This window comes from Aulonocara stuartgranti (genome assembly GCF_965226115.1).
Source record: "Aulonocara stuartgranti genome assembly, chromosome: 15".
In the NCBI taxonomy this organism is placed as follows: Eukaryota; Metazoa; Chordata; class Actinopteri; order Cichliformes; family Cichlidae; genus Aulonocara; species Aulonocara stuartgranti.
In genome coordinates, this window is record NC_138951.1 from 34481644 (window position 1) to 34501702 (window position 20059).

Here is a 20059-nt window from a genome sequence, read left to right on the forward strand (position 1 = left end):
TTCATTTTATTTTTATATTTAAACAGTAACAAAAGTCAGCAGCGGACCAGCTTTCTCCTGCCACTGATGCGTGTCCACAGGGTTCGAGCTGTCTGGGCAATGATCAGTCCACGGGGCAGGCGGAGGCTCTTCAAAGGCTCCCTGATACAGGCCAGCACTCCTGGATGTGTGGGCTGCCCCAAGTACTCGTGGGAAATGTAGTTTATTCTCCTCAGCTGTTCGCCATAATAATTCCTGAGGTCGCAGAGCTCCTCAGCTGCTGTGTCAGAGATGATGGAGGTCTGGGAAGGAGAGCTAGGCACAGTGATATAGGTGGATGGACAGGGAACATGCCCTGTGGCTGCTGCTGTGTGAGCACAAGCTTTCCTTCGCATTCTCTGAGGGGTGCTGGATTTGCAACTGGAACAAGGTTTATCTGAATGTGACGGTGTTTTCTGACAATCACTGATTCCTACATGATGTACTCTGTTCATTTCAACATCCGCCTCAATTATATGTTGAAATACGATAGGTTTATTCTTCTTTTCCTCTGCCTTCCCATATCTGTCCGGTCTCGCCATCTGCTTGTTTGTCTGGCTGACTGGCTTCAGGTCTTGTCTTCTCGATACGTTCCTCTTTTCTTTAAATATTATCTGTTTAGGTTGTGGGGGACAGCTGTCCTCCACAACAGTGGAGTCTAAGGTCATATTGACATCCTCTTCATTCACTTTAACAGCTGAGGTGTCCTGTAAACATGAAATTCAATGTTAGTGAAGTCTTCATTCTGGAATAAGCCACTGGATGTACACAAAGAGGTGAATGTGTCAAAATAGAGAAACTTAAAGTATCATGTTCATAAAGTGTATACAGCAACAGAATATTTAACCTACAAGTAACCAGGAATGTGTTAGTTTGATGAAATGTTAGCGAGAGCTTGGTGAAACATGCTTCTTAGTGTAAAATCTGAATATTTAAGATTTTACACTAAGCCCAACAGGCGTGGGCGAGAAAATATAATCAAGATAACCTTTATTATGCCCAAGGGGCAATTTGCTTTGTAGCCAGCTGCATAAATAACACATCCACCCAAAATTACATAACAGAATTTCAAAAATGAATAGTGGTAGGGACGAATGAGAATTTAAATCTGTTTGTTCTGCAACGAGGCAAGAAATACCTCCTCCCTGAAGGCAACAGCTGATACTCTTAAAAAAAACAAAAAAAAAAACAGAGGGTGTCATAGCACCCTGAATCCGTTCTGACTTCAGGGTCGCCCTCCCTTTATGCATGAGGGCAAGATCATTTAGCTGCCACTTTGCTACACAATTTAAAAATGAGCTCCAGCCTTTTCTTATTTTTCAGGCTAAGAGACCCAAACCAGCAGATTAAAGAAAATGAAAACAGACTCAATAAAACAAGAACATTTTCATAAAAAATATTATCCACATTAAAACCACTTAGTTTCCGATACAAATACATACGCTGGTGAGTCTTTGCACATATGGTGTCTGTAATCACATCAAATTTAAACTTTTAATTAAGTATGGTGCCCAGATATTTATATTTCTCTATCCCCTCAATTTCTTGCCCATGAATACAAACAGGGTTAGATGACATTTTTTATTTAGAAAAAAATCAACAACCATTTCCTTTATTTTAAACACATTAATGTCAAGAAAAGACTGTCCACACCATGCTTACAAAGTCATCTACAACTGGGCCACAGTCACAATCTGTATCGTGGAGCAGAGAGAGACGATAACGGAGTCGTCTGCAAACTTGATTATATGTCCGTCCTGGTAGAGGCTCTGACACTCATTTGTATAAAGAACCAAAGTGGAGAAAGGACACACGCTTGGGGGGGAAACAGTGGAAGATAAAAGCACATCTGATAAAATATTGTTGACTCTCACTTTCTGAGGTCTATCTGTTAAAAAGTCAATAAGCCAAGAAATCAGTCCAGAATCAACATTAAATGTACGGATGAGATGTCTTGCTAAAATATGGGGCTGAAGACAAAAAGCAGGCAATAAAAGTTTGCTACACCATCCATGTGCTTCAAAACCATATAGAGCAAGGTGCACACAGCATCCTCTACCCTACCTATTACCTGTTCTATAGGGGGTGAGGAGGTGTAATTTATCCTGAGTAGCATGCAAAAGCTCATGTTTTACAAGCTTCTCAAAAGTTTTCATCACCATGGAAGTCAAAGCAACAGGCTGAAAATCAGGATTTTAAAAATGCGGTAACAAGTAACAGTGTTCATAGCACCATGCATACACAAGCAACTGTGAACAGAGTAGGGAATGATGAACTGTACTTTGTAAACTTGTCCTCTGGGCAGGTGAGAGAGGGCTATGGGAGATGTGTCTTGATTTTCTTGGACACAGTGGCATCTCCACAGCTCTGAACTGATCTCTTTCCCTCTTTGGATTTGCCCTTGCCACTGGAGACTTTTACCTGCAGGTCATTAACAAAAGTGCTTTATCCGAATAGGTTCACACCGATGTGGAATGTATGAGTCGACACTAGAAGGGGAGGACATGCAACAATCCAGGACAGAATCTGATTCAGTGCCAAAACAGGAAACCGTGAGATCTCAGAACGGTACTGCTGTAAAGATCTAATTTACAACCCCATTTCCAAAAAAGTTAGAAAAGATCCTCTGCATTCAAGTATTAAGTATTTCAAGTCTGAGGAGTTGTAGCTTTCTATATCAGTGTGATTTGTCCACCATCATTGTTTATATAAACACAGATCCCTCCTCCCGTTAAACGGGAAAATCCACTTGTTAGCTTTAATGTTCGGGTGTGTAGAGCACTGTAAAGCAAAGAGGACTGTGCAGAGGAGAGCATATTTTAGTTGGCTAGTTCTGTGAGTGTAGCTGTTGAATTGAAGAGTACATTGACAAGTAGTTTTACTTAGTTTATTCATAAAAAAAATTAATTATCTTTTCTGAAGCAATTATATTTTTTTTGCTAATTTTTTTTTTTTGATAATGCTTGGAAACTCCAGGAAGAGAAGCAGCTGAACATTTTTACTGCAACCAATTTTTAGGACTATTTACATGTGGCATAAATAATACATGCAGAAGTTTATGTCCCGAACAGAAGTAATGAAAGTCACGCATTTTTCTGTGTACCCTGTACCCATACCATTGACCTGTTTAACCCTTTTATAACCCATTTATATTAAATAGCTTTATTTCCAATTCAATTCAGTTTTATTTATACAGCGCCAAATCACAACAACAGCACACTTTATATTGTAAGGTAGACCCTACAATAATACGGATGACCTGATATCGTTGTGTTGGTGTTGTTCCCACATCATCACAATGGTCAACATTGCAAGTGACCAATCACATAGTTGTGACGTCATGCTTTTGCGACTACAACACGAGGATATCAAATTGTGCCAATAATACATACAGAGAAAAACCCAACAATCATATGACCCCCTATGAGCGAGCACTTTGGCGACAGTGGGAAGGAAAAACTCCCTTTTAACAGGAAGCAGGAAACAGGAAAACCTCCGGCAGAACCAGGCACAGGGAGGGGCGGGGCCATCTGCTGCGATAGGTTAGGGTGAGAGAAGTAAGACAGGGATCTAAAAGTGTTTATTTTGACTAGAGTGTCCTTATGACATTTTTATTCACTTAGAGCTTTTAAATAGAACATAAATGGTTTATTAGGCTCTTTTGGATTAGTTACTAATAAAAAAAATATTCCAAACAGTACAGTGCAGTCTGCTCACTCTGATCTGTTTGTGCTGGCACTCAGTCTGATTGTAGCTGTAATATCTTACAAATTGGAAATGTTTGTTCAAACCTGTTGCAAACAAAGACAGTGTGATGTACTAACTAAAGTGAGTGTTTTAAAATTCAGGCCTAACTACACCCAACTGTGACATGAAAACAGATGTGATTTGTAACTTACTTTGTAGTTAGGGTTAGGTGTTATACTAAAAAACTCTCCTAAATGATGGTAACAGAAGAATATGTTTTTTCCTTCAAACTTACCAAAGCAGTTCCGGCCCCTGCATCTCTCATCTTCACGCTCAGTGTGTGTGTCGGGTTCTTCAGCAGAGAAGCTTTGCGGCCCAGCTTCATGTAGAAGTAGGTGGTGTAAGGTGTGAAGCTGAAATCCTCTCTGAGGTCAACACATTGGGAAGAACTCTGTGTCAGACAGACTTAATGGTCACAGGATCAGAGCTTTATCTTTAATCCCATGAACTAGAGACTTACACAGCCTGATGGTTTGCCACAGTCAGTCAGGTCAAGTTAAGGTGAGTTTAAAGCTTTATTCAAAGAAAGTAAAAGTGAAAAGCACGTCTGGCCTTTAACTTCAGCTACTCCTCTCTATAGACTAAATATGGTCCGATTTCCAACACAATGTATTTGCAGAGGCTGTGTGATTTGAGGGAAACTTCTCAATGCATTTTTGTTCTTTACATTGTGACAGGTCTGATCCTAATTAGAAAAGCTAGAATGGATATTCTGAAAAGGGCCTGATGTTTTGAGTTCAATTTTATTTATTCTGCATTTCCTAGGCCCCACATCTGCAACAGTGCACCGGTTGCTAGCTCGAAGGCTAACCTAGTGTAGAGGAAGAAAATGGTATCCAAACTTGGTTAGCAGTTTGGAGGCACTTCATTGACACCAGTAGGTTTTCTTTGCATTTCTTTGCATGAAATCAACATCTTTTTCTGACGTGTCAGAAAAGAGAGATGTGTCACACAAAGATGATCTCTTTTAGACCAAGAAGCACTCCAAGAGCACCAACCTCTGCCCAGGCAGCTCACTCTCTTCTCCTCAGTATTTACTTTTAGGGGTACATTATATTTGCATTTTGTTGTCTTTGTTCTTTTTAAATGTATTTTAAGAAGATTGCAGTGCAGTAACAATAATGCATTTGGGGGTTAACTTTAAAGAAGTGCACATGTGAAATGGAAAAGTGATGTCAGAGATCAAATGTGACATATTTGGATCTAACTGTAATGCGATATTTAGAATCCTTATATACCAGTATCATTTCCTGTGCCAATACAATCAGAGGAAGCCAAATTTTAATGGATCGTTAAGCCAAGCCTTCTCTAAACCCCATCCAAGGTTTTATCAGAATTCATTCAAAACTTTTCCAGCTATCATCTCTACAGACAGGCTGACACACAGACATGCACACACTGGTCAATTAATGAACAAAAACAGAACAATAAACAAAGTCATCTTGAAAAACTGTAGTGAATTGATACTTAATAAATAAAATTGAATTAAGCTAAATCCACAGAAAGAAACGAAGCATGAATCACCTGAGGTATCCCTGCAGGAGCAGGTGAACAATCACAACTTCAGCCTGTCGCCGAGACAGCGTGGTGGTCTGAATCATCTTCCTGTGCTTTGCAGGGCCTTTCCCCATCCATGCATCCACCAGTTTCAGTGGGGTCAGTTTCTCATCCATGGAGGCTGCAAGCTCCACAATCTGCACCACTTGCCTGGCATGTTGGGTAATGTCCACAGTGGGGTAATCTGGAGGGGGGTGTTAAAAGTGAGGTGATGGATTTAGGGCATATGATCGATATGGCTGACACATAAAGCAATAAATTTCCTCACCACCCACACCTTTTGCTTGACTGCAAGTGTCACACATCTGGTTGCATCCTTCATCATCCCACACTTCATCAAAGTGAACTGCCATGAGAGAGCGCCGACACCTTCACAAAGCAGATATTACATTTAAGAATATATATTACATTTAAGACTGTGCAAATTGGGCAGCCCGCACTGACATCCTGTGCTACCTGTTAACATTCTGGCAGTAATCTACCATCTGTAGCAATTTCTGCTGACCAACATTCTCCATCACCACCATGGTGCTGATCCTGAAGATATCAGCGAAGCCGAAATAGACAATGCAGTCAGCCGGAGAGTCATCTCGACCTGGAGACACAACGGAAACACTTAACATTGGAATAATAACCGTGAGTAATGCTAGAACGGTATTGCTTATGCTACCAATAGAAATTATAGGCCGTCTACCTGCCCGTCCACTCTCTTGGTAGTAGTTCTCAATGGACTTGCTGATGGTGTGGTGGATGACAAACCTGACGTCAGGCTTGTCAATGCCCATGCCAAATGCCACAGTGGCTACCACAACCTAAACACACAAAAACGAAAAAAACAACTCATGTGTTTTACAGATGCATTATTCAGTGAGCTGTTTACAAGCATGGAATGGAATTTTTTTTTCCAATCAGAGGTATTGCCCCTCTCTATGTATGGGGGAACTTCAGTGCTGATTTTGAACAAAATTGATATGATTTTTAGTTCGGATCACATTATTTATATAATATTTACAATCTTTTTTAATCAAGTCCAGATGGAAGGTTAAGTAGATAAATTAAAGTGAAATCAAAGGCCAATTGTGGAAAAATTGTTAAATTACGTTTGCTACCACCTCTGTACAGTAGGACAGCTTTGGACAATCCCAGAAGATTTGGAAGAGACCTGCAGATTTATTACTGCTCGTTCTCTGGCATGTCCCAGACCTTTAGAGGTACTGACATCCACTTATTGAGTGTAAATAAATATTTCTTATAAAGATTTTAGTCCTACTGTATTCAAAAGAGTAATGAGCTATCTTTTAATAATTTTCTAAGCAAGCCAGAGTTATGCCTCCCTCCTCTTTCATTAGCTCTAGAGTTTGTGACCTAAGCCTACATGTTATCTTGACCTGGATAAAGGCTGATATCAGGCTATTAAACTCAATTGTTTAGGAAAGTGGTGTCAATTTTTTTTATATATTTTTATATATATATATATATATATATATATATATATATATATATATATATATATATATATATATATATATATATATATATGGAAAAAAAAGACGTCCCCACCCCCCACCCCTCCCCCCAGTGGCCCTAATCCTCTTCCGTACATTGGTTATTATGATGAACTCCTCTCAGTTTCAACGTGTTTCAAGCAGATCATCGCATGGATTACTTCCAGCTGTTTACCACCTACAATGATAGGATCTCCATTTAAAAGTGACTGCTAAGAGGGAACTGGCTCTGGACTTTGTAATCCCATTTTTCCAGGTCGTTTGTGGCTTTGGATGCGCTGCTGTAGATCACGGAGCTGGAGTCATAAAACACCCTGAGTTTTCCTGGATAGTGTCTGATGATGAACTCATTTTTCCTTGAGTGTCATTCTGATTGCATTATATGCTTTTCTTTTAAGTGCAATCTAAATCCCAAAGTGCTGTTTAAAGAACACTCCTTCCACTCTACTTGATCTCCATTTTTTCCATGCAAACCACCTCCTTAGTTCCATATTCCAGGAAATAAGCTATGCTCACATCCCCCTTGAGCTCCTTTGTAATTTATAGTTCATTTTCTGACTTTGCCATGTTGATTTCTCCCTTTAATCAGAATCAGAATACTTTATTAATCCCGAAGGAAATTCCTATTATCCCCTTTTATGCTATTTAAATCTACATTTTAAGCTATGACTTAATTATTTATTTTGGGGAGCACTGACTGTAGTTTAAGCTGCTGCCATCTACAACACTACAGAAGTCCAGAAATCCACTAAAACCCTTTTTAGAAGAATATTTTAAATCCAAAAATTAGTTTTAATAATATCTAAAAGCTATGTGCTGAACCATTTATTGCAATTAAATAAAAAAATATATTAAAAATTTTTTGTGGAATCACTCCAGGCAATATTAACCATGAGCAGAAAATCTTGACCCAATTCTTATAGAAAATCTCAGCAGAAATGCAGTTGTGCATATGTTTCTTTACTGACCTGAATTTTGTTGGAGGTCCATTTGCGGTGAACCCGGGACTTGTCCTCAGAGTCCATGTTCGCATGGTAAGGATATGCCAAGATGTCTCTTTTCTGGAGTTCTGCTGACACCAACTCTGCATCCTTCTGAGAGAATACATACACAATTCCTGTGGCATGTATGAACAAAGCAGAAAATATTCATACATGATTATTACGTATAGAAATATTCACATTATAATTGTCTATTCTAGCATGACTAAAAATACTTTGCAGAATTGAGGATATTAACCTTTTTTAGCCATTTTCCACTAGTGCCCACTCAGCTCGGATTGGCTCAAATCAACTCAATTTTAAGGGTTTTCCATTAGGTGGTAATAAGTGGTAACCAGGTACTTTTTTAGTACCTATTCGGTAAGGCTTCCAAGCAATCTGAGACAATCAGAAAATGGAACAAACTGGATGACGCCAATTGGCCAGTCAGTGGTGTCACTGGGGTCATGAGAGTGACTCCTTCTCAAAAATCAAAACCACTATTTTTGAAACCCAGCACTGAGGGAAATGGCTACACAAAAACCAATACCATGGTCCGCAAGTTTAACAGTAAGCCGTAGGCTGAGCAGAAGGTATACCATCGCCTCAGCGTCCTTCACTGTTTGTGTAGTATACAAAACCACGTTGCTATAACAACCCATGCATGTACTCAATTTTAATGGAAAATCACCAAAACAGAAGAGAATCAAATTGAGTCGGCACTAGTGGAAAAATGGCATTAGTAATGTTTTATATATGCAGCAGTCTTGTTTGTCATAGTACCTGATTGGTCCTTGTATTTACTCTTGATCAGAGCAGCTATGTCATTTACTGATGCTTCACTGACAGAATCCTTTATACGAACCTGAGAAGGAAATGAAACACGTGTTAAGTGTGTATGAAGATGGGGAGCATAGTAAAAAGAAGTTTATGAACCCTAACTCTTAACTTCTAGAGCACAGGTGTCGAAATCCAGGCCTCGAGGGTCAGTTTCCTGCAGGTTTTAGATGTGTCCTTGATCCAACACAGCTGATCTGAATTAAATGGCTAAATTACCTCCTCAACATGTCTTGAAGTTCTCCAGAGGCCTGGTAATGAACTAATCATTTGATTGAGGTGTGTTGAAATAGGGCGATATCTAAAACCTGCAGGACACCGGCCCTCGAGGCCTGGAGTTCACCACCCCTTTTCTAGAGAATTCCTCTACAGCCTTTTCGAACTTTGTGTATTCATAGAGTATCTTCTGTCAGTAAGAGTTGTTAGATCAATGCATGATCCAAACCATGTCTTGTTGAGAATTTGTATAACTTAACTTCTATAAAGGGCACTTCTACAGTCCAAAGTTATAGTCAAGGGGCTGAAAATGGAGCCAAAAACTACAGGCACTTCAGGCTGGTTTTAAAAGCCAGCAAAATACCAATAGAGTCCCATGTTAAAAAATACTAGCTCTACATTTTGACTGAAATTGTGTTAAGCGTTGGAGTTATCTGACAGAGTTGGTCACATTAGTGTTAGCCCAATTTAGCAGACATAACTAATGTAACTATACTCAGCTCACACATTTGATGTGTGAGAAAGCAAGTTGTATAAAGCTCTTTGAATGCTCGGAGCAGAAATCCTTCCTTGCTGTTTGGCATTTTCTTTTATGTGCAGGTTCAAATACACATAATAAATAAATGTCTTTGTGATTATTACATCGTATCATGTCATCATCATGTTTATTTGACAAGGTTTTAACCGTTAAAATGAAGTCGATTTGATTTAGTTATTAAATCAAACCAAAAGTAACATCAATTTATTCAATACAGTGTTAATATCTGAAATGGGACCCGCAGTAAAAAAGGTTAAGAACCTCTGCTCTATTTAATGATTATACAGTGGAGGTGACAGTTATTAACTCTGAGCTGACTTCATAAGCACATTTATTTTTTATCTTTCTATCATTATTCAGAGAGTTTGCCTTCCACCTGATATATTAGGTAGATTCAAAGACAGATGATGTCAAGCACACCACACAGTAACTGTGTGATCCGACTGTGAATAAGCAGCACACTATTTTGTCCCAAATTCACAGGGAAGAAAGAGACTGACAGATTGGTTCAGAGACTTTCAACATCCAACCACATCTAAAATATTGTTTTTCTTATATTATCCTGCATTTTCTTTTTTTATTTTACTGGCCTTTTAAAATCAGCAATGGTCCACAGACTAAAGCAGGGGTGTTGAACTCCAGTGCCAGAACTTCAAGACACGTTGAGGAGGTAATTTAGCCATTTAAATCAGCTGTGTTGGATCTAAAACCTGCAGGACACCGGCCCTCGAGGTCTGGAGTTCGACACCTTTGGACTAAAGTGTTTTTCAGTGGCTAATGTAATGTACATACTGACGTTATACCTTGGAATAACAATAGTGGTCTATTCAGCATATTTTCCCAACAGTTTAGCATATGTCCTGCTACCACCATAAATCAGTTTATGTTTGAGTATGAGGGATAATCATTTTGTGTTGGTTTCAAACTGGATATCGAGATTCATGTAAGTCTACTGTGACATCCCCGCCCGGTGATGCTGGTGTCTGTCCTGCATGTGACAATGACATTGTATTGACTGTTGTTAATCAATTGTTTATTTTAAACTGATGCATTTTCATGTTTGCAATAACTATTCATTTGATATATCATAAACCTCTTGGCATGTCAGTCTGTATGAGATCAAATTGCTTTTTGGACATCTCATAAATCCTGTTCTGTACGGTGACAACAAAACTGGATTTTATTTCCAGAATATTTTTTATGTAGATTTTTAGGAAAAAATCATAAATAAACATTTCAGGGTAGAAATGTTTCATTATAGCATAAAGTGAATGACTCGGAAATACTATATTGGCTGTCACCCATTGGTTTGTCTTGACATGTCTTTGACAGCATAATAGACAGAAATGTCTTCAGTTTCCTTTGTCACCCATTTAAATAAAGTCAATGTAATTTCTAATAATTATTTTAATTTAAAAATAAAAACAAATCTGTTGTTTTTGGGTTGTTTTTTTTCCCCAGGTCATTTTTTTAAACTGTGTTATGGGCACTGATCACGAAGGGATGGGCAGGATGTATACTATTGATTGACAGCTGGTGTGTCACGTTTGCTACAAGTTAAATATGAGCATATTTGTTGAAGATGGCCACCACTCCTTCAATGGACTATACTGAAAGTTAAAGACGTATTAAGGTATAAAGGTGGGGGATTCTAATTTCAATCTAATATACAGAAATTAACAATTTCTTCACAGAGTTCGTAGCTGTTGCGGCTTAGCAAACTACCAGCCAATCAGACAACGGTATTGCCTGTTGCTAGGGTAAAAATGTACATTTCTAAACACATATTTTTATATTAAAACATTTGACTGGCTAAGTGGATTTTTGAGTGCAGTGACAGTGCTTACTTCATAGTAGAGATTAGTTCGATTGAAGGAAGCAGTGAGCGTGATTGCCTGTGGCACACACAGGATCTTCTCGCAGTCTTTCAGGACACTACTGGTTGCTGTGGCTGTGAGGCCAAGGAGGGGCACTTTGGGGAACTGCCTCTTCAGGATGCCTAGCATCTTATAATCTGAACGACAAGCACACAGGTGAACCAGTATGTAGCACATCATAGCGACGGGGGGGGGGGGGGGGGGGTGCTTACTAAATATGATCTGAGGTCAGAATACTCACCTGGTCTGAAGTCATGACCCCATTGGCTGCAACAGTGCACCTCATCAACAGCAATACGATTCAGGAGGTTTGCTTTGTAGGCTTTCTCCAGACGAGACATTAGGAGCTTGCTCTTAGCAATTTTCTCTGGAGTCACGTACACTAGCTTGAAGGGGGCCTTTGGATCTGTCATTCCAGCCATGACCGTCTTAGCATGCTCCTGCGAATGATGGAAACAAAAAACAAGCTGCAGTTTAGTGCCAGAAACATAAAGCTCTGCAGTTGTTGTGGATCATTACAGATGATCCATCCATGTTGTTTAGATGCCCTAAAGCCATCTCAGTCTTCATTTCTTGTCCACAGCAGAAGTGTGTGTAATGTCACTAAACGATTCTTGGACACACTGGTGAACAGTGAGTGCAGTTCCCATGGTTATTTCATTGTTGCTTAAAGCAAAATGAAGACATGGATACAAAATTAAAAGCGGTTGTCAAGAAAGTCAGTTTACTCATCAGATATGAACAGCAGTCATGGAATATACAGAATGAATGATTTTGGATGATCTCTCACATTAGTTTTGTAAACCAGTGAAAACAAGATCACAGCTCCTTGAGGCAACTATTGTTGTGATTGTGGCTGTACAAATCAAATGTTACTGAATTGAATAGAAGATAGTACCTGTACGTGTAGTTTTATTTTCTCCCTAAAACTCTGTTTTGCTAGTCTGTGCATTCACACACACATTTGCAAGTTCACTTTCATGAGACATACTATTAAACTATCAACACATGTGTATGTGTGAATTTTTGACAGATGTGTACATCTGTCAAAAGCTATGGCTCAGGCTGTCACAAAAGAAGGCTACCTGGAGGGAGAGTGGGTATGACCTCTAGTTTTTTTCCACTCTATATCTTTGGAATCACAACACATAACACAGTTGGCTAGCAGATTTTTTTCCTTTCCAAAAATCTGCACCCTTTCAGTAAAACAAACACATAGTTACAACTTGTATCCAAAATGTGGATTACAAAAGGCAATTCTTTTCTTTCCGCACACACGCATAATCCTCAAATAATCTTTTTCTACATGGCAGGCAGTTCTTACTCTGCTACTGGATGCATTGAGCATGACTGCCGACACGTCAATAGTCTTCAGGTACATCAACTGGTCCTCCATCAGGGATACAAGTGGAGTGATGACCAGTGTAAAGCCTGATAAATGATAAAAGTAAAAGAAATAAGTCGTAAGAAGAAGAGCATAAAACTGGAAGGACAGATGTTTTGTTCCAAAACTCTGCATGTGTGTCTCACTGTACCATTAGAACAGATTGCAGGAAGCTGATAGCAGAGACTCTTCCCTCTTCCTGTGGGCATGACCAGGAACAGGTCCTTGCCTGACATGGTCAGGTTGATGGCTTTCAGCTGCAAAGGTCTGAAGTTAGAGAGATGGAATGTGGCCTTCAGGTGCTGCTCCACGTTGCTGGACCATGGAAAATCTATAAAGCATGATGTTACTGCATGTCAACACAGTGCACAGACGTGGCATATTTCTACAACTAGTTGTCTAGTCTGTCTGTCGAGTACCTGTGCCATCATATCGTTGCATTTCCTGCTTGCTCATCGCTGGCTTGGCTTCAGATGCCTTTGAGGCAGAAGAAGATAAAGGCTGTGCAGTGTCACAGGCCTCCTCCAGCTGCTGCAGCAGGGCATTCTTCCGAGAAGTGAGCTCAGCCTTTTTCTGCAGGATCTCTGCGAGCTGCAGTTCCACTGTGTCCAGCTCGGCCTCGATCGAGTCCAGCTCGACCTGCATATCTAAACAGCAACACCAGGAACATTGGTAGCAGGCTCCAAGCACTTATTTGTTGTGTCTTTGGACCCCAAACAGTTCAGCAATGCCCAGATAATAACTACTCTTGGGCAATCAATTCTGGTTTGTTCAAAATCACTCATCCATTCAGCTTGCGCATGTCCAGAAGTGGCCACCAACTAATTAAGTCTGTAATTTTTTTTTTATTTGCATGGTTTTCTTTTGCTATTCTTACTGCATAAAGTTTTTAACTAACATCAGCTCTTTTCATAAATATAAACCCATAAAACACCAGTTTGTTTGTACAATGCCCTTGTTGGAAGACAACCTCAAAAATGACAATTTCCTATATTTGCAGTGCTACTGGATTTCTTATATTGTTAATAGTAGAGTTTAAGACATGTCCTCGATTAACAACAACATATATTATTATTTTTGTGCACGTAAAGCACGTAAAGCAAAAGTTGATAAAACTCCCAAAAGTGGCCACCTCCTGTTTACATTCATAAAATACAATAATATATATATATATATATATATATATATATATATATATATATATATATATTTGAGTGAGAAAGGTGATATCTCCGTGAATCGCTACCTTATCGTGGTGGAGGGGTTTGTGTGTCCCAGGGATCCCAGGGGCTATGTTGTCTGGGGGCTTTTGCCCCCTGGTAGGGTCTCCCATGGCAAATTGGTACTGGGTGAGGGACCAGACAAAGAGCGATTCAGAAGACCCTTATGAAGAGAACATCGAGGGAACAGTTTACCCTGCCCGGGATAGGGTTACCGGGGCTCCGCCCTGGAGCCAAGCCCGGGGAGGGTGCCCGAGGGCAAGCGTCTGGTGGCCGGGCCTTAGTCCATGGGGCACGGCCAGGCACAGCCCGAAGAGGAGACATGGGCCCATCCTCCCGCAGGCCCACCACCCGCAGGAGGCACCATAGGGGTCGGGTGCATTGTGTGCCGGGTGGCGGCCAGGAGCGGAGGCCCTGGCAGACTGATCCCCGGCTGCCAAGACTGGCAATAGGGACATGGAATGTCACCTTTCTGGTGGGGAAGGAGCCTGAGTTAGTGCGTGAGGTTGAGCGGTACCGGCTAGATATAGTCGGGCTCACCTCTACGCATGGCTTGGGCTCTGGAACCAGTCTCCTGGAGAGGGGCTGGACTCTGTCTCAGTCTGGAGTTGCCCCTGGTGAGAGGCGGTGGGCTGGGGTGGGTATTCTAATATCCCCTTGGCTTGCTGCCGGTACGTTGGGGTTTTTCCCGGTGGACGAGAGGGTTTGTTCCCTGCGCCTTAGGGTCGGGGAACGGGCCCTGACTGTCATCTGCGCTTATGCGCCGAGTGGCAGTTCAGAGTACCCAGCCTTCTTAGAGTCCCTGGGGGGGTGCTGGAGGGTGCTCCACCTGGAGACTCTGTTGTCCTCCTGGGAGACTTCAATGCTCACGTGGGTAACGACAGCGAGACCTGGAGGGGCGTGATTGGGTGGAACGGCCTCCCTGATCTGAACCCAAGCGGTGTTTTGTTATTGGACTTCTGTGCAAATCACAGTTTGGCCATAACAAACACCTTGTTCGAACATAAGAGTGTCCATAAGTGCACGTGACACCAGGACGCTCTAGGCTGTAGGTAAATGATCGATTTTGTAATCGTATCACCAGACCTGCGACCATATGTTCTGGACACTCGGGTAAAGAGAGGGGCTGAGCTGTCAACTGATCACCACCTGGTGGTGAGTTGGATCAGGTGGCGGGGGAGGACGCTGGACAGACCCGGTGCACCTAAACGCGTAGTGAGGGTGTGCTGGGAACATCTAGCAGAGGCCCCAGTCCGCGAGATCTTCAATGCACACCTCCGGCAGAGCTTCAACAGCATTCCGAGGGAGACTGGGGACATTGAGTCCGAATGGACCATGTTCAGCGTCTCCATTGCCGAAGCTGCTGCATTGAGCTGCGGCCGCAAGGTGGTTGGTGCCTGCCGTGGTGGTAATCCCCGAACCAAATGGTGGACACCAGAGGTGAAGGGAGCCACCAGGCTGAAGAAGGAGTCCTGTCGGGCTTGGTTAGCCTGTGGGACTCCGGAGGCAGCCGACAGGTATCGACAGGCCAAGTGGAATGCGGCTCGGGCAGTGGCTGAAGCAAAAACTCGGGTGTGGGAGGAGTTCGGAGAGACCATGGAAAAAGACTTTCGGACTGCCTCGAAGAGATTCTGGCAAACCGTCAGGAATCTCAGGAGGGGAAAGCGGTGCTCTACCCGCACTGTGTATAGTGCTGGCGGAGCGCTGCTGACATCGACTGAGAAAATTGTCAGGCGGTGGAAGGAATACTTCTCCTTAATCCCACTGACACGTCTTCCGAGGAGGAAGCAGAGTCTGGGGATGAGGGGAATGACCCGCCAATTTCCGGGGGCGAGGTCACTGAGGCAGTTAAACAACTCCTTGGTGGCAGAGCCCCTGGTGTTGATGAGGTCCGAGTACCTGAAGGCTCTGGACGTTGTAGGGCTGTACTGGTTGACACGCCTCTACAATGTTGCATGGAGATCAGGGGCAGTACCCCTGGACTGGCAGACCGGGGTGGTGGTCCCCATCTTTAAGAAGGGAGACCGGAGGGTGTGTTCCAACTACAGGGGATCACACTCCTCAGCCTCCCTGGGAAAGTCTATGCCAGGGTGCTGGAAAGGAGAGTTCGTCCGCTAGTCGAACCTCGGATACAGGAGGAACAATGCGGTTTTCGCCCTGGTCGCAGAACACTGGACCAGCTCTTTATCCTCTCAGGGATACTTGAGGGTGCATGGGAGTTTGCCCAACCAGTCTACATGTGTTTTGTGGACTTGGAGAAGGCATTCGACCGTGTCCCTCGGGGTGTCCTGTGGGAGGTGTTGCGGGAGTATGGGGTGTCTGGCCCATTGCTACGGGCCATTCGATCCCTATACAACCGTTGCAAGAGCTTGGTTCGCATTGCCGGCAATAAGTCGGACTCATTCCCGGTGGGTGATGGGCTCCGCCAGGGCTGCCCTTTGTCTCCGGTTCTGTTCATAATTTTTATGGACAGGATTTCTAGGTGCAGCCAAGTGGCAGAGGGCTTTCAATTTGGTGGCCTCAGAATCTCATCTCTGATTTTTGCGGATGATGTGGTTCTGTTGGCTTCATCGGGTGGGGGCCTCCAGCTCGCACTGGAACGGTTCGCAGCCGAGTGTGAAGCAGCGGGAATGAGGATCAGCACCTCCAAATCTGAGGCCATGGTTCTCAGCCGGAAAAGGGTGGAGTGCCCACTCCGTGTCGGGGATGAGTTCCTGCCCCAAGTGGAGGAGTTCAAGTATCTCGGGGTCTTGTTCGCGAGTGATGGGAGAAGGGAGCCGGAGATCGACAGACGGATTGGGGCTGCAGCTGCAGTAATGTGGACGCTGCACCGGTCCGTCGTGTTGAAGAGGGAGCTGAGTGTAAAAGTGAAGCTCTCAATTTACCGGTCGATCTACGTCCCTACCCTCACCTATGGCCACGAGCTGTAGGTACTGACCGAAAGAACGAGATCGCAGATACAAGCGGCAGAAATGAGCTTCCTCCGAAGGGTGGCTGGCCTCTCCCTTAGAGATAGGGTGAGAGGTTCGGCCATCCGGGAGGGGCTCAGAGTAGAGCCGCTGCTGCTCCACATCGAAAGGAGCCAGCTGAGGTGGTTCGGGCATCTGACAAGGATGCCTCCTGAGTGAGGTGTTCCGGGCATGTCCCATCGGGAGGAGGCCCCGGGGCAGACCCAGGACACGCTGGAGAGATTATATCTCTCAGCTGGCCTGGGAACGCCTTGGTGTTCCCCCGGATAAGCTGGAGGAGGTGGCTGGGGAGAGGGAGGTCTGGGCCTCTCTGCTTAGGCTGCTGCCCCCGCGACCCGGCCTCGGATAAAGCGGATGAAGATGGATGGATGGATGGATGGATGAAACTTTGTCTGACTTGAGTTTTTAAATTAGCACCAGTCCTAGTCATAAAATTCAGAATTTTGACCCTTTCAAAACCAGTTACATCACATCATTCTGATGATTTACAAAGAGATAAAAGGATAAAATAATTATTTTTTACCAAATAATACAAGCAATCTGATTTATTTTCTAACCATGATTGCAGTTAAATGTATATCAATAATTAACCTTTTACGATTATATATGAGTCATTACTTTTTTGAAAAGAAAAAAAAAACAAAAAACTCCCACTCAGCTTGTTAGTGGACAAATGTGGCCACCACCTGTTTACGTTCACAAAATGTTATAAAATTAATACATATTAAAACAGTTTCCACTCGATTTCTCAAATTGGCATCATTCCTTGTCATTAAAACCAAAAATAAATAAATTTACCCTCTAAATGCTAGTTAGGTTGTCTATTACCAGTAACTTTTTTTTTTTAGAAAAAAAAAGAAAAAGAAAAAAAGAGGATAACGTTCTCATTTTGTCATCATATAATTGTTTTCAGTCAGCGTTAAAGGTCAGTACCAGTAACAATGATTTATTTTTACTTTTTTGCATTTACTTTCAGTCTTCTTCAGTCACCTTTCTCACTCACTATGTGTTAAAAGACCTCTCTGCACTGAATCATACTTGTTATTAATCTCTGGCTCTCTTCCACAGCATGTCTTTTATCCTGCCTTCCTTCTCTCACCCCAACTGGTCGCGGCAGATGGCCGCCTCCCCCAACCCTGGTTCTACCAGGGTCTGATTTTATCTTTAGCGGTGCACTTTTTGGTCCTACCTGCTTTAATTCATTCACCCTTTAGCTGACCCAAGGAGATCGGAAGAGAGCCTTTGTTAAAACACAGTCATCTAAATTAAAAATAAAAGGCATAAAGGATTCAACCAAAATAGAATCTAAATAAAGAAACATCTTTATGACAGTGTGACTGACAGTGACGTCTTGAAAACCAAAGGAGCACTTTCATTACTGTGTTGGCTATATCTGCGATACGTTATGTACCGTCAGCTCCTTTCATAGAGACAGAAATGTGCAGCATGTTCTCTCAGTGGACTGGTGTTGTTAGAGTGGGCAGAGTAGACAGCCAGGTCTCACACCTACACAGTAACAAGAGCCCTGAGAATCACACCCCCGCAGTTAATGATCTTATTCCTTCACCTCCCTCTGGAGTTGTGGCAGTGTTATCGTCTCCAGTCGCCATGCTAACAACATTGTCTCCAATACAAAAGCTATCACAGCTATTTTATCACATGTATGCATATCAGTACTGTTCATTGTTCACTGCTCCACAAAAAACTCAGCAAACAATTAATTGGAAAAATATTAAAAAGTATAAACAGAAATACTTACCTGTATTCATATTTCACAGTCTGATGTGCTCAGGAGGAAATCAGCTTTCAGGCTGTCACAGACATAAACCATATAAAAAATAAACTTTAAAAAACAGTCAACTTCATGATTTTGTATGATAATATGTATGACCGGAAACAACGGTACAAAGTCGACAGAAAAGGTCGTCTTTCTACATCTATAAGTTTCATTTTTATTTGCCAGTGAGATATCTGAATGTAAAGCGGACTGCATTTTTATCAGTGGTGTTCAGACCATTTTGTTTCTATTTATTTCTGTGAATGAGTACTTGGAGTAATTTCTTTTTTAAAATTTATTACTCGTGTTAAAATTCGGGGAAACGTTCATGTTGTAATTTCTTAAGCAGACGATTTACTTCTAAATTTAATTAAAAATTCAGAATCAGAACTACAGCTAAAGTTACTCCATATTACTGAGACTTAGCCAGCCACGTGAAATTCATTACGCTGTCCAGGCTTAATAGGCATAGACTAATATTAATCCCACAAACCTGTTACAGCAGCACAAAGGTCTGGACGTAAAATTTAATTAAATTACATTACATTAAATAGGTAAAAAATAATAAATGAGAAAAATAGTGAAAACGCCAAAAGACTCATGGTTACTACATGCAGTAAAAGACACTATGTCACAGATTTTTTTTATATGCACATAAAGTGCATATAATGAATATTAATAAAGGTAACATGCTAGACTCTAAAGCGGTGCACCTGTTTGATCGCATTGTAGCTAGCTGCTAGTTTGTTATGGTAATGAGCATCAGGAGCCTGGAGAGTGCTGTTCAGTAACTCAGTCTCCTCTAGCTCAAAGGAACCACCGTCATTCATTCACTTTCTTGGTGAATTTAGCCTCTGCGACAAAACTTCGAAACGCACAAATTTCAATCGACTAACCATTGAAAAAACACTGTATCCACGACCACGTCTTCCCGTTGGAGCAGCTACTCAGTTGCTACAACAGACAGACTGACAAAAAGAAACTCGGAAGCATATGCATCAGAGAAGACTCGGGACATTTTCGCCCCGAGCTTAATCCACTAGGCTGTCTGCAAATACCTTCTCCTGCTGGACGATTTACACCCTTTATCAACTATAACCAATTTTAATATATTACACATTTTAAATACATGAAGTCGGCGTTTAATAGGTAAACTGGAAAGTCTGGGTGAAAACAAAGCAATCAGGCAGTTACACATTTCTACATTGTTTGCCTGACAGACCAAACGCAGGCGTTAAAACAAGCGCGCACAATGTGGTACATTCAAGATGAACAAATGTGTTGTTACGTTCCACTATTTTGCAACATATTCTACTATGTGCAATCCAGATGTTGTGTTATAATAGAGCAGGGTAGCTACGTGGTATATGTGTCCTAGTGAAGGTTATGTTATTAACTATAATCTTAATGAACGAAAGTTGCCAAGATGAATGC

General features: G+C 41.9%; 1 protein-coding gene across 2 annotated transcripts; it reads right to left on the reverse strand.

Moving 5' to 3' along the window:
* Positions 1–612: 612 nt before the first annotated feature.
* recql (RecQ helicase-like) lies at positions 613–19861 on the reverse strand. 2 transcript variants are annotated; one of them, XM_082504758.1, is made up of 16 exons: positions 19522–19861; positions 18608–18659; positions 13079–13306; positions 12811–12990; positions 12600–12706; positions 11517–11715; positions 11246–11412; positions 8591–8672; positions 7796–7944; positions 6017–6134; positions 5779–5917; positions 5600–5691; positions 5290–5506; positions 4001–4130; positions 2300–2439; positions 613–725 (listed from the first exon to the last, which is right to left on the reverse strand). In XM_082504758.1, exons 2-15 carry the CDS (start codon positions 18615–18617, stop codon positions 2335–2337), a joined length of 1923 nt encoding a protein of 640 aa, XP_082360884.1. In that variant the 5' UTR covers positions 18618–18659; positions 19522–19861; the 3' UTR covers positions 613–725; positions 2300–2334. The 2 variants fall into 2 exon arrangements, with proteins under 2 accessions (XP_082360884.1, XP_082360885.1); XM_082504759.1 differs by lacking the exon at positions 19522–19861 and adding an exon at positions 19339–19496.
* Positions 19862–20059: the final 198 nt, after the last annotated feature.

Bases quoted from the DNA above. Each gene is read 5' to 3' on its own strand.
- recql (XM_082504758.1), bottom strand. The intron at 11,716-12,599 runs GTAAGAACTGCC...CATCATTCGCAG, and splicing joins TCAATGCATCCAGTAGCAGA to GAGCATGCTAAGACGGTCAT. The intron at 11,413-11,516 runs GTGAGTATTCTG...CTTGTCGTTCAG, and splicing joins GGGTCATGACTTCAGACCAG to ATTATAAGATGCTAGGCATC.